Source organism: Hippopotamus amphibius, chromosome 2 (genome assembly GCF_030028045.1).
Source record: "Hippopotamus amphibius kiboko isolate mHipAmp2 chromosome 2, mHipAmp2.hap2, whole genome shotgun sequence".
NCBI classification, from domain to species: Eukaryota; Metazoa; Chordata; class Mammalia; order Artiodactyla; family Hippopotamidae; genus Hippopotamus; species Hippopotamus amphibius.
In genome coordinates, this window is record NC_080187.1 from 45,017,777 (window position 1) to 45,032,869 (window position 15,093).

Sequence of the window (15,093 nt, forward strand, 5' to 3'; positions counted from 1 at the left end):
TCTCTGGAAGCTAAGGGTAACCACCTTGTTGATATTTCTGCAAGAAATGCTGCCCTCAAAGGGACCAATAGCAGCCAAATGATCTTTTATAATCTTTTTCCCCAAATGATCATTTAGAAAAACTAGCTAGAGAGGCCCAAAAGTTGGTCTCAGAAAAGGCAAAACAAGTTTGGAAATTCAACAGTTGTTGATTTGATAAAAAGAGAAAGCTCTAGTTTGGACCGTATAATGAGCCAGTCTGACTGGAGACTCTGAAATTCCCCATTCCCCCCACTGTACATGCATTAAACCTTCAGTCTGTGACAAAATGAGAGGCTTCATGAATCAGTATTGCTGGGGAAACATTAATAAGATCCCAAAGGTGCCTACCTCACTTGTCCCGCTTGTCCAGAATACAACCCAGGGAAGCCTCTTCATACTGTTCCCTGACATTTTAAACTGCCTAATGGACCACCTGAGTTCTGGCAAATGGATTATATAAAACTTCCTCTGTCTAATGGAGGTAAATATGTTTTAGTCATGCTGTGTATGTTTTCACACTGGACTGAAGCTTTCCTTGAAGACAGTCTACTGCCTTTTCTGTGGCTAAAATCCCTTTGGAAAAGATTATCCCTACTTGGAACGCCTCTTGAACTTCATTGTGATTGTGGAAACGATTTTTTTGGCCAGGTACTTAGACAAGTCTGCCCTGTATGGCCAGTTTCACAACACTTTTGCTGTGCTTACTACCCTCAATCCTCTGATTTAGTCAGATGCAGTAATTGCATTATTAAGACTCAGTTGGCAAAATTTGTAGAGGCTCCCTAAATAGCTTGGCCAAAAGCATTGCCATTTTTCCTTCTAAATCTCAGATCCATCCCTTTTGGAACTTATAAACTCTGATCCTTTAAGATAGTCACAGAATGCCCAATGCATGTGGCTGCTGCTTCTTTTGACCCACAACTGAATATTGCAAAGCCCTAATTACTTCTTTTAAAGATAACCATGCTTTTTTGGGGGGCGTGGGGGCTGTGTTGGGTCTTCATTGTTGCACACAGGCTTTCTGTAGTTGTGGCGAATGGGGGCTACTCTTAGTTGCAATGCAAAGGCTTCTCATTGTGGTGGCTTCTCTTGTTGCAGAGCACAGGCCCTAGGTGCGTGGGCTTCACTGGTTGTAGCATGCGGGCTCAGTAGTTGTGACTTGCAGGCTCTAGAGTGCAGGTTTGGTAGTTGTGATGCATGGGCTTCGCTGCTCCTCAGCATGTGGGATCTTTCCGGACCAGGGATCAAACCCATGTCCCCCGCATTGGCAGATGGATTCTTAACCACTGTACCACCGGGGAAGTCCCAAAGATAACCATGCTTTAGTAGAGCAGTCTTTTTGCAGTGTGCCATGGGAGATGGAGACCTTAAGCATCATAACTTGCAACCTGGAGATTTCACCTCTTAGAAAAGATACCTCCAGGACTTCCCTGGTGGCACAGTGGTTAAGAATCTGCCTGCCAATGCAGGGGACATGAGTTTGATCCCTGGTCTGGGAATATCCCACATGCTGAGGAGCAGCTAAGCCTGTGGGCCACAACTACTGAGCCCACACGCCGCAACTACTGTAGCCCGCGCACCTAGGGCCTGTGCTCCACAATAAGAAAGGCCACTGCAATAAGAAGCCTGCGTACCACAACAAAGAGTAGCCCCTACTCACCACAACTCGAGAAAGCCCGTGCGCAGCAATGAAGACCCAGTGCAGCCCCAATGGAGCCAATAAATAAATAAAATAAAATAAATAAATAATAAAATAAATCTTTAAAAAAGAAAGAAAAGATACTTCCAGAAGAACTCTCTTTAACCTTGCTGGAAAGGTCCCTATTAGATACTGCTAACCAATCCCTGTGCTACCACACTCCAAGGAACAGACTCTTGGATTCATGTGATGTACCTAAAGAAAACACTGAACCCTAACTGGACCTGCACATCATCTGGTGACCTGAAAGTAAAGATTTCCCAGAACTGAAGCAGATGATATAAGACAGCTTCCCATGATATCTGGACTAGACCTGCTGGAAGTTGTTGGCAAACCTTTGATGATGACATCTTCAAGTGAAGTCCAATGTCTGTAATCTTTATAACATATGTACTTTAGATAAAAACGCCAGAGAGTTCTCCCTCCTGCCCTTCCTTGTTACTTGAATGCAACCTTAATAGATTTCCAGTCTGTGCACTTTCCCTCTGACATGAGACACTACACCCAGGGAAGTCCTTCCTGATGTTGGGGGACAGAAAGCTGCTAAAACTAGAAAACCTGACTCTTGATCTGCAGTCTTGCTCAAAAGTGGGAAATGTAAAAAATGTAAGCAGAAGCCTCAATTCAGTAGAGTTGGGAGACCAGAAGGGAAGTTCTCACATCCTGTGACACTAGCAAAGCCCAATGGGAAGAAGAAAGTCTCCTTTTCTTTCCTGGCAAAGACTCAGCCAATGAAAAGCTACAGACTCTCTGTTCACTAAGCCCTCGCAACTTCCCTTTCCTCTCTATAAAAATGTTCTCCTTCCTTTGCTGTTTAGGAACTTGCACATGGCTCACCATGTTTGCAGACCTTAAGTTGCAATTCTCTGCTGATTCCCAATAAACCAATCATTGCTGGAGAAATACCTGACAGTCTGTTCATCAGGTCAACAACACAGGCAAACACATTTTAAGCCTCTGCTTCTCTTCTGCTAACATTCCATTGGCTAAAGCCAATCAGATTACCCAGATCAAAGTCAAGGGTTAGGGAAGTCCATTACGCTTCTCATGGGAGTTGCTGCAGTTATTGGCAGAGGGCATAGATACAAGGAAGGGTGAAGAATTGCAGCAAGTAACTCAATCTACTAGAGTCCTCTTTGACTCCTAAAGCCAATAAGAGATGCTTCTAATATAGCATCTTTATTTGATGTTTTAATTAATTGTCTCATTCACTTCCATTTATTCATTTTTTCAGTCATTAATTTCTTATACTTATTCAGTAAACAAAAGTGTACTGAATGTGTCAGGAAGGAATATGATGGGGTGAACAAAAGTCACATTTCTAATGTATTTTTAAAGTAGAAAAATTGGAGAAGAGGGGTAACTAAATAGTAACTAGATGAAAGCTAAGACCAGACTTCCTTACTAATTCGTATCCTTAGTTTTTTTGGACCGTGATGGAGAAAACTTGAAGAACAAAGATGGTACTACTTTGTCCAACCAAGTCAATCTCTTAAAATCAAATTTAACAAGACAGTGGATAGACATGTATGCCCATCAAGAGTTTGATTGAATTTGAGAAATTTGAAATTAAGGAAATTTAGTGCATTCTTAAACATATCACATCTACCCGAATGAGAATTTGGTGAATTCATTGTTTCTTTGTGTGTAGCAAGAAATTTGTCCTCCTCCAAAGAGCGGTCCAGCCTTTCTCCCTAGCTAACTTCTAAATTCTTGGAGTTTACCAAGTGGTGGGAATGTTGTATGCGCCTCTGACTACCTGAGAGTGTACGTTAACAAAATGACTCAGGGTGGGACCAGTCATACTCTGTAGTCTTAGGATGAGGCTTGGCCACGCAGGAAGGACCAACCTGGGTTTAGTGGTTGGGGGCTTTGACCTACATGAGATCACCTGGCCTCTGGGGAATTTTCAATGCTAGGCCTGGCCAGGCTCTGGGCAGAATAGTTTCTGGGCACTGAGGTGAGCAATTCTAGTACAGAATTTGAAGAGATGCAGCATGAAGAAATCTTTTTCAGATTCTTCTCATAAGGGAGTCAGCGGATGTCAGATGAGAGGCTGAAATGAAAGGAATGGATTCACACAAAAAAGGAAAAAAACTTTTGAAGATGACTACTAAGTCAAAACTGGGGGAATCTCAGAAGCTTGTCGGGTGGGAGGCAGTGAGAAGGCAACATGAGAAAGTGTTTTTCAGAGAGCGACTTTGCTGAAAGCAGCCTTCCCCACATAAATCTGGACAGTAGTTAGTCTTCCTGTCTTCTCCCTGCAGTTACAAGACTCTTTTGTTAATGTTTTATTTCACTGTTATTTTTATTTAAGAAGACAAATACTTTCTTGAAAAAAGAATGGCCACATGTATTGAATTGTTAAATTCAAAGTACTGTATATCGAAGTCTTCCGGTCCAGGTAAATATGAGTAATGCAAAAGTTGTGTGGTTCTCTAGCTTTATCTAAGACACCTAAGACAGTGACAGCCTGTGCTTAAAGGAAGATCGTTTTTTCTTCTACCAGAGCTTCAAATCTGTTCATATGTGGTGAATTTGAGCACACTTTGTTTTGCATTACCTTTTAAGCAATCATTGTAATGATGTATGTTACCACTTACACTTTTTTTTTTTCATGAACATACACCATATTTGGAAAAGCAATGGCCACTAATGCCAGTTTATAAATAATTCTGAATACCTGGATGCCATTTCATTGCAGGTTTTATTTCTGTTATAAATCTTTTTGCTATTTTAGATGGATCTCACCCACATGGGCAATTTCACAGAAAGAGAAACAAAGCTGCCAAACCAAGCTGGGTATCACATGTTCCTCAGACTTTATCTCCCTGGTTTTTTTGTATACATAAAGATCAGGAACCCTGTGGTAATCAGACCACCCTACTCAAGACAGGAGGGCACACGTTTGTGATTCCATAGTCTGAAGGATTTTCAGGTCATGTTAGTAGCTTCCCCACTGCTCAAAAAAAAAAAAAAATTTTTTTTTCTTGGCTGCCATGTACCTGCGTAGTGTCCCATCGCGTCATAAGTGTGGCTCAAGCCAGATCTGGAGGGAAAAAGTGTGGGATGGTCAACTAATTGGATGAAAGCAAAATGCATCTCTTTCTGCCTCACTTTAATGCATTGTCAGTTCCTAGAACATTTGAAGAATCCAAGAGATAGATGGAAAAGGGTGGTGATGATTGAATAAGTCAGGTGACAGTAATAACCAGTCGTGTCCCACCATGACAGAGGTTAAGGAGGAAGCCATGCCTGACCTTAGTAAATAGATTTCTGACCTTCACCTTTGTTGTATAATGTCTTTGTTAACTTTGCTGAGGTTGGGGAAGAAGAGCTGGGTGTTTCCTGACTCATTCTTCCCTCATTCTCCCTTTTTCCTGCTGGGTTCTCTTCCCCTGACCCTTTCACCATTAAGCCTCTTCCCAAATTCCCAACTGGGGAGGACCCTTTAAAATATTGTGCTAAATAAAAGAAGTCAGTCACAGAAGGTCACTTTCTGTATTATTTATACAAAATGTTCAAGAATAGGCAAATCTATAGAGACAAAGTAAATTAGCGGTTGCTTAGGGATGCATGAAATTGGGAGTAACTGCTAAAAGGGTACAGAGTTTTCTTTTGGGGGTGATGGAAACATTTTAAAATCAATTGTGGTATGGGGATATGTGTATAAAAACAGATGATTGAACTTGGTGTACCCCCCAAAAAGTAATAAATAAAAAAATAAAATAAAATCAATTGTGGTGATGGTTGCACAACTCTGACTAAAAACCAGTGAATTGTGCACTTAAGTGGGTGAATGGTGTGGTATGTGAATTATATCTCAATGAAGCTGTTATAAAGAAAGGAAAAAGCAACCCCATTTGGGTGAGAAGTTGGCATTGTGCAATGGTTAAGCACATGGACCTCAGTGCTGGAGAGATTTGGGTTGAACTCCTGGCCATGGCATACATCAGCAGTGTGATGTTGGGCCCGCTACCCCTTTCCTCATCCATAAAATGGGGAGAAATAATGGTACAGTGTCCCTCAGTATCTGCAGGAGATTGATTCCAGGACCAGACCTGAATACCAAAATCCATGGATGCTCAAGTCTCATAGTAGGCCCTTTATAGCCACGATTCTGCATCTGTGGATTTGACCAACCATGGATTGTAGTACTGTATTTATTGGGGAAAACATCTGTGTGTTAAGTGGAACCACACAGCTCAAACCTGTATTGTTCAAGGGTCAGCTGTATCTGGATAAGAAGATTTTTGTGAGGATTAATAGGATGGCGTATTGGAAGTCCTTAGCGCAGTGTCTAGTTATTGCGAGCTCTCAGTAAGTAGCTGTTTTTAAATGGTTTCTTTTCCCTTGGAATCTCTTAGCCCTTTGTGTATTAAGGACCTGAGGAGTATAATATTGATTGATATGAAACTTCCCTACTGAATTGTAAGTCTGTTAAAAGCTCAGACTTCCTTCATTTGGTCTAACCTAGCTTCCAATATCAATTCTTACACCCAATAGGTGCTAAATATATATCCGTAGAATTGAATTGGATACATTTGGCTTCTACACTAGATTGGGTGCTTCTTGAGGGTCAGTACCATGACCTGTATTTGTACTCTACAGCAGTGGTCCCCAACCTTTTTGGCACCAGGGACTGATTTCTTGGAAGACAATTTTTCCAAGGACCGGGGATGGTGGGGGATGGTTTCAGGATGATTCAAGAACATTACATTTATTGTGCACTTTATTTCTATTATTATTACGTCAGCTCCACCTCAGATCATCAGGCATTAGATCCCAGGGGTTGGGGACCCTCGCCTTACAGGATCAAACAGGTCATTAGAAAATAGGTGGCGTTTTTATCATGCACTTCTTTGAAATGAAATTTCCTTTAGATGTTGTTGGCTGCTTCCCCAGACTCACTTCTTGTCTCCCTCTCTCCACTCTTCCTGGCTGTGTCGTGATTTTTGTGGGTGTTCAGGGGCGAATCTTGTTCAGCCTACATCAATCCTTACATTTCCATTCCCCTCGCCAGAGATCAGTTTAGGAAGGTGTGAGTGATGCATTCTGGCTGATGAGGTGTGAAGGGAAGTCTGAGGAAGTTTTCTTTCCTCTTAAAAGGAGATAAACAAGGAGAAAGGCACCCTTTTCTGTCTCTGGGTGTTGCAGCATGGGGTGGTGATGCTGCGGGTGGGCAGACAGCACGAGTTCAGGGGAGGACAAGCTAAGGAAGGTACAAGAGCAAGATGGGAAGATTGTGGACTTCTAATGAAGCGTTGGCCTCCAAAATAACCAATACTAGATTTCCAAACTTTTTATTCTGTGCATTAATAAAGCCCATATTTTCCGTCATGCTCTTTGACATTTCTGCTGCTTGTCACTGAAATTTTCCTGATGGACTTTTGCATTTGCTATTCCCACTTCCCATTTAGGTAAATCCTGGAGACAGGACCATTGATAGGAAGAGTACAGGAACTGTAAACCAGGGGACTGAGGAAGCCATGAGGAATCAATAAATAACTAAGCAGGTATTACTCTTTATTTATTATCTGTGATTTATACCTCACTTTCAACATGTAGAAGACGTTCGTGTGTTCCACAGCCTATCACAGGCTCACTTTTGTGGTGGAAAGAAACCCCTGACTATTTGATCATAAATATAAAGTAAGAAAAGAACATATTTTCACAACAGTAAAAAAAAAAAAATTGATATATCTCATGGTCACAAGGGAGAAGCGTGCATCTGGCCTTACATAAGCTTTGGCTGCTGTGGCCGACAGTGATGTCAGACAGTCAGGAAGGGAGGTGGACGTAGGCGCTCTAACCAGGGAAGAGAAGAGGTCTTTGATGAATAGGAAGGAATTGCCCCTAAAATACTGCAGAAAAATGAACACAAGCAACAAGTGAAAGGAAGAGGAAAACTTACTCAGGGCACCTGGTGGAGCACCTGCCTTGGTAGAGGAAGAGGGGGTGGTCTGGGTGCGTTCGGCACTTATTGCAAAGATTGGCTCCGGAGCAAGAGGCACAGTCCTCTGTACAGTTCTCACAGCTGCCGCTCCTCACTGAGGGCCACGTGCCTTGGGGACAGGATGGGATGCAGGTCTGAGCCAACAGATATGTGCCTAGAAACCCAGGGAAGAAGGCAGGTCAGATGGTCATCATGTGTCTGATCTAACAGTACACTCATTCATACAGAGAACTGATGCTCCCAACAGCTTTTTTAACTGCTCCAAAGAACCGAGTATTGGGAACAATTATTTCAGGATTACCAAAATATCTATTAGTGATGCTAAGTCTTCCAAGATGAATTAAGGCTCTAGAAAGGAAATGGACAACAGGAGGCTCTTGGCTTATTTCTTTGACTTTCCTACTGATGTTGCTGCAGGTCACCATGGGGCTTCCCTTTGCCCAGGTGATTCGACAGTTAAGACCTTGGTGTGTCTTTCTGGTGTGAGGCAGTTACACATGCACAGCTTAATGGAGTCTATTCTTCTGCTTCCCAAAGCCTATCCTGTTAGGACACTAACATGGTAGCAACTCTTCCACCCAGCTCCACCTCTAATGGACAGTCTGTCTATTTAGTTTTAATTGAAAAAAAATCAGATAACATCATTATTAAAGAAAACAAATTAAAAATCACCCTGCACTTCAAAATTCCAAGGAAATTCCATCAATTTTTGTCTGTAGACTTTTATATATTGTAGGAGTAGAATCATGGCATGCCTGTCATTTTAAGTTCTGTTGTTTTTGCATCTTATCTCACTATTAACATGCATATTCCAACATAATGATCACTTTAATGGGAGTGTAACATTCTTAATTCTTAATGTACCATATTAATAAACTTTCCCCCTAATTCAAGGAAGTTATTTATGATGTGGTTTTACAGATGATGAAGCAGGTAATTTGTTGAGCTGTTGTGTTGTTGCTCCCCTAAATTCAGTACCAGAAATGAATAAAAATACCAGGTAGATTCTTTATCCCCACCTAGATTCTTTACCTTACGGTCTCTTGTTTCGGCTAATACACTTTAAAAGAACAATGGAACAGATGATTGAACTTGGTGTACCCCCCAAAAAATAATAAATAAAAAAACAAAACAAAACAATGGAACCTCTGGAAATGTCAGGTGCCCAGAGATCCTAACGAACTCCCTGGCCAAATCAATTGTCAACTTCATTGTGCTTTTGGATAAGAAACATTTCTTTTTTGTTTTGGTCCCCTGAAAGCTAGTTGTTGTTATAAGTCAGTATTTGGGTCCCTGTGTTTCTCCCGAGCAGCCGCTGTGATAGGAATGTGTGATGAGACTAGATCAAGTCCTACAAACCCCTTTCATAGAGATACTGATATACATGAGTTACAACAGACTGGCTTGGCCACTGCTTCCTCCTGTCACATGCCTCACTCACCTTTTGGACATGAAGTACAAAGGGTTGCAGATTCATGGCAGGTTTTACAAGAAGAATGACAAGGCTGGTATCTTCTCAATAGGTCTGTGTAGGAAAAGAAACAAGAAGTCCGTCTCTTTTGGAAAGGCTCATAGTACTACAGTGTTGGGAAAGATCTCAAGGGTAATCTCATTTGTCTTTTCACCCCAAATTTTCATATAATCCCTTCAATTTGACATCAGCTAAATCTTCGCACCAGCATTGCCTACCATGTGGACTTCACTTATTCTATTTTTCTTACTTCTTCATTGACAATTGATTATCAAGACTTTCTTTGCAAACTTCCAGGAATAGGATAGCCTTAAACAACAAGGGGATATTTGAACTAACAAATGTTACTTCTTTCATATGTTAAAAATGTGTGGGAGTAAGTGGGTGGTTGTGTGTATGCATGCATGTTTGTGAGTCAAAGGTAATCACTCCTTTCCCCAAGATTCTTAGATGACCACCTTTCTTAATGCCAAGATGGTAACTGAGAATTCATTGTGCCTTTTTTCCCCAGTTTGGAACCAGATTTCATAATTGGTCAATGCTTGGGTCTCTGTGTTCTTCCGAGCAGCCACTGTGGGATGCAGCCCAAGCTGATCTTCTCTTAAATTTGTCCCAAATCATCATTAAACGTCAATATAACAGAGCCACGTGAGAGTTTTCTGGCTGGTCAGATGGTAGGCAGTCCATCCCAGGTTAATACACCATCAGGCTGGGAAACATTCAAGCTGTTTCCTGTCTCTTCCCCCATGACCATTTGCTGGGCAGGCTTTTCCAGGACGTCAGCAACTCCATGGGGAAGTTTCACAGACAAACGTAACAGCCTCAGTGACGTCACTCACTCAATACACATAGAGATCTTGACTAAATTTCAGTAATTCCTTGGGAATCAGCATGACTCGCCCAAGGGAAAATTAGAAAAAGAATTTCTAGCTCAGAATGTGTCATATGAATGACCCTGAAATTCAGTCAGTTGTTATTGTTGGCATATTACCATTCCCCTCCCTCCCTCCCGTCCTCCCTCCCTCCATTCCCTCCCCCCTCCATTCCCTCCCCTCCCTTCTCCTCCCCCTTTCCCCTCCCCTCCCTCCTTCCCTTCCTCCCTTCCTTCTGCTCTCTCCCTCCTTTCCTCCTTCTTCTCTTGCATTTCATTTCATTCTTTCTTTTCTCAAGAGTCAGTCTAGCAGAGTAGGCTCTCTACTCACACCTGTCTTCAGATCCCAGCTGTGCTGCTTCAGGGTGGGGTAACCATGGATACAGTAATTACACTCTCAGACTTCTCTTCCACACCTCTAAAATGAGAGCAAATGATTCTTCCCTTATAGGACTCTTGTGAAGCTGGAGTGAGATAACGTGTAAAGTGTGCACATAGTGGCTCAGTAAATGCTGGTTCTTTCTGCTTCCTTTCTCCTCTCTCCCTATTTCCTTATTTGTACCATTCCATTCCACTTCTCAGGCTTTTGTTTTACTTCCTGTTCTCTTTCCTCCATTCCATACTTGCAGTGGCACCAGGAGGCATTGCTTGTTTCTCTGATGGCGCTCACAGTTAATAAACTGCTGAGCCTTGCTGCAGAGAAAATTAGGTAGGTAGGTAGGCAGATAGATAGATATAGATCTATGGATATAAATGATTGTCCATCCTGCCATGCTGAGTGGCAGGTTTTTTTCCTAGTTTGGAGAGAAGATTTTGCACTGGTTTTCCAGTAGACTGACTGGCTGATGTACTCTCCCTGGGGGATCTGTTAAGAGTTCAGTGCAGAGCAAAGCTAGTTCTGGGATTTTCACAAACGTGGTTTGCGTGGAGGTGATGGGTATGTTAACTAACCTTATTGTGGTGATCACTTTGCAGTACACACATATAGCAAATCATCATATTATAAATGGTAAACTTACACAGTGTTATATGTCACTTATATCTCAATCTGGGAAAGAAGATGCTTACTTGCTAAGAGCAGTTATTCAAAGAATAATAACAAAATAATATTCATCAAATATTGAGCACCTTGAAAATCTTTAATATATGTCCAGGCCATGGGTTGATTTTGTTTTCATTTTACCATTTTATGGTAAAGTGTTATATTTTAAAAGATAGACATCTTCATTTAATTTCTCATATTAAAAAAATAATGTATATATTTACACATATAGATAATGTATATATTTGTGTATAATGTATATATATTTACACATATATATTTATGTATAATGTATATCTATATTTACACATATAAAATGTATATATTATTATACAAATAATGTATATATTTACACATGCATTTATAATTACACATGTATCTCACATTCTGGCAATTTGATATTTTACTCCAACACACTTGGTATAAAATTCTGTAATGTCCTCATGTCTCCACTAGAGGGTACTCTGCACACGCAGTTAGCAATCAGGCTTGGGAAATGGTTAAATCTCCAGCCAGAGCTCTTTTATCATAAATGAATAGTGACTTAATCTCAACAAGTAAAATTGACCTTGATCATAGTTTCTCGTTTTTCCTCTCCAGAAATTCTAGACTGACAGGACCTCCCCCGATCCCCCAAAATCATCTTGACCAAGAAAATGTAGTGTCCATCCTTCAAAAGTGACTATAACTCAACCGTATAAAACAGAGGTTCTTCTTATTTAGATTTTTTAAAAATTAAATAAGCAATACTCACATGGCTCAAAATGTGGAAAAGGTATATACTGTGAAGTCTCTCTCCCCATCCCCTTCCACCCTTTTTACCAAACTTTATCTATTCACAATGTTTATCATGTTGCCTTTTTTTTTTTTTGTAATTCAGTATTTTGGAGACCATTCTTCACTAGGACATAAAGAACCTCCTCATTCTTTTTGACGGCTCCATGGTATTCCTTTATGTGGATTTGTCAGGCTTCATTTTCCTACTCTTATTGGTAGCCGTTTAGTTTTTTCCAGTCTTTACTATTTCATGCAAGGCTGTAGTGACAAGGAAGGCAAAAGATGCTTCTCTTAAAGATCTGCAAGAACAGAGGCATTTCTTGATAGCCTTTCCCAGGCATAACCACTTAGTGCCTCAGGGATGTCCTTGTATGTTCTAGAGGTCTCCACTGCTGAAATTCCTCCCAGTCTTTCCCTTTGGGCACCTGCTTATGTTTTATGTTGTGGTCCCCTCCTCTCTCTGTTCTCTCATGACTTCTGCATCCCTGCTTGCTCCTCACCTCCCGGCTTCTTGGACTGGTTTCTACATCACAGAGCCTCTCCTGATATGTTTGATCGTCTTCTCCCTATTTCCCTGTTACCTCTTTTGATTTGAAACTTCCACTTTTGTCGTTCCTGCAGCAGGCTCTTCATCGAAGATGGGCTTGCCGTGGGCACGGGTTCTTTTTTATTAAAAAAAATAAATGTTTTTTTTTAATGCTAAAAGAATAAATAACAAGATAAAGTTTGCCCATAATCTCACCACCCAGAAATGTCTGCTGTGTATACTTTGGCATATAGATTTCCCATCTTTATACTGAATACATGTGTATAATTACATATGTGTATATATACATGTAATCATTTACATCTTCTGCATGTAAATACAGACCCTACATTTTTCATTTAATATTTTGTATCTTATAGGCATTTTCTCTTGCCATAAAAATCTTTGTAAACATTATTTTTAATGGTTTATGTATTTGCATGAACCATAATTCACTTAATTTTTTTCTCTGGTGACATTTTTAGATTCCTCTCTCTTTTTTTGTTGTTACTATAAATAAAAACTGCTATCAACATCTTTGTACACATTCTTGGTTAAGTCAGGATTCAACTTGGCTATTAGGCCTCCCAACTGACCATCATTTGCCCTTCTTTCTGGGACTGTTTTTCCCAGACCTGTATTACTCTCTAGGCACCCAAATTGCTTTCTTTCATGAACTCAAGAAGGCAGTTTGAAAGTGAACTGTTTCATGGGTTAAAACTGGATTAGGTTAAAGGGTTACAGAATAGATTAACTTTTATTGCATCATATTATGTGCTGGGGGCTTTGTATGTGTTCTTTCATTTCATTCTCAAAATGACCTTGTATGAGGCAGTTTCATGTTCTCATTTTACAGGGGAGGAAACTGAGGCTCGGAGAGGATGAGTAATGGAGCTAGTAAAGAACAGAGCCAGGATTTAAATTCACGTATGCCGAATTCTAAAGCCTACCTTCACTAGAGAGATGTTCTAGTAATTAATTTGGATTTAAAATAGTTTGGTAGAGGTCAAAGCAGTGATGTACTGGTGAAATGGCTCTTTGGAAAACAAAGCAACAGCAAAAAATTGATTTGTCATGTTAGCTAATTCCTGTGGTGTCAATATTCCTGCCACAGCTGATTTCAAGTTGCCAGTGGTTTAATGATCCACTCATAAAATTCCTGGATGTTTAATAATCAGTGTAAACAGATACATGTGGCTCCTTCATATCACGAGGCCAAAAGTGTACTTAGCTACCCAGAAACATGTATTTTCTGCACTCTGAGTTGTGATTGGTTAATTAAATAAAAATCATGTCCTCATTTGTAAACTAAGTGAAGCAACTGTACACATCTACAACATCCTTCTAAAAAATCAGATTTTCATAGTTTCTTTAACATTCTCTAAAGTTCAGTTACTATGAAGCAACATATCTCCCCACTATTGAGAATTTTTTTCTTCACACATGAGTGGCTTCCAGTGTTTGTAACTGACTCTGGGATTTCAGTCTTTCTCAGAGCATAGGAATTACCATCAAAGACAGGCTGGTGATAAACTGTCAGGATGTGGTCAAATATAAAAATTTAATTTACCATGTCTGTGCTTTGTGGATGAGACTACCATCAGCATATGTAATTAGAGGCTGCTACAAGCATGGTTTTAATCAATGAGGGGAATAGGTGGGTAGGGAAATGTGCAGGGATTATCCTGAGGACTTTCCAGCACTATGGTGGGGGGGGGGGGGACCCACTGAAGAAAACCCAGATGATTTAACAGCAATAAACTGTTTCCATTCCCAACAATAGTATCAGGGAACCAGCTGGGGCCATCATCTTCTTTCGAAGCCCGTGGCCTGCCACACCTGCACATTTCTACCAATGGTGGCCCTGCGTGATGCCTGAGTCACTGCTGATGCCATCGGCAGCCTGTTTAGCATCGGTTCTGTTATTGCCACTCAGGGACACTGGACTAAGTAGTTTTCACAATGTATTAGTGACCGTGACAAGGAGTCGGGGGGTAATCTGTACTTTCGTGCAGGGACTTTCTGGTGGCAGGAAGAATCTCTGGAGATTACTTAGTCTTGGCTGGAGGATTTGCCAGCTGTGGTCTGATGTGTAGGGAACTCTCCATCCTTGGACCAAGATAGGAGGCATTTCCTGCTCAGTTAGTAATTGACAAAGGGTGCTGACCTGTCATCATCGCCACTCTCATCATGAGTAGCCACTTTATTTAAAGAGGAGTCCAAGTGGACTCTAGTCGAATTTTTATTTCAAGGGCATTTCCCCAGCACATACTGACACAGACAGTGGGGGTGGTCATAGTCGTTAGACGCAAGCGTGATCTTATTATTTCCACTGGCAGTAGTGTGGGTGAAGAAGTGGGGTAAAGTTTGTCCCATCCGCTCTGCCCTACCGGGATCTGAATCTGCATTTAAAACAACAAAACGACACAACACCCCGCTGGTACCACCTAGGTAGCTCCATTCTCTCTGATCTGTCTGGGCTTCCTCTGACTTGACCCAGGATGGACTGCAGTCTGCTTTCCATCATCTTAAAGGTGCGGCTAATTAGTGCTTGTTCTCTGGAACCCTCTGCTCTCCTTTTACAACCTCAACCTTGTTTTTTAAGGAAAAGAAGTCAGGAGAAAAATGTAGGCATTGGCTCAAATACGCTCAGGGCCTCGTGGAGTACATTTCTCATTTACTGTCCGTTTCAGTGGTGCCTAAACTATGCTAGGGGAGCTGAGCTATGGT

General features: G+C 41.1%; 1 protein-coding gene across 1 annotated transcript in view; it reads right to left on the bottom strand.

The window, feature by feature from the left end:
* The window catches only part of PCSK5 (proprotein convertase subtilisin/kexin type 5), a 453,108-nt gene that overhangs the window by 31,691 nt on the left and 406,324 nt on the right, over nucleotides 1-15,093 (bottom strand). The window contains exons 28-30 of the mRNA XM_057721743.1: nucleotides 12,419-12,499; nucleotides 9,118-9,201; nucleotides 7,635-7,830 (exon numbers count right to left, since the gene is read on the bottom strand). Coding sequence (XP_057577726.1) covers nucleotides 7,635-7,830; nucleotides 9,118-9,201; nucleotides 12,419-12,499 — 361 coding nt within the window. The remainder of the gene's footprint in view (nucleotides 1-7,634; nucleotides 7,831-9,117; nucleotides 9,202-12,418; nucleotides 12,500-15,093) is intronic.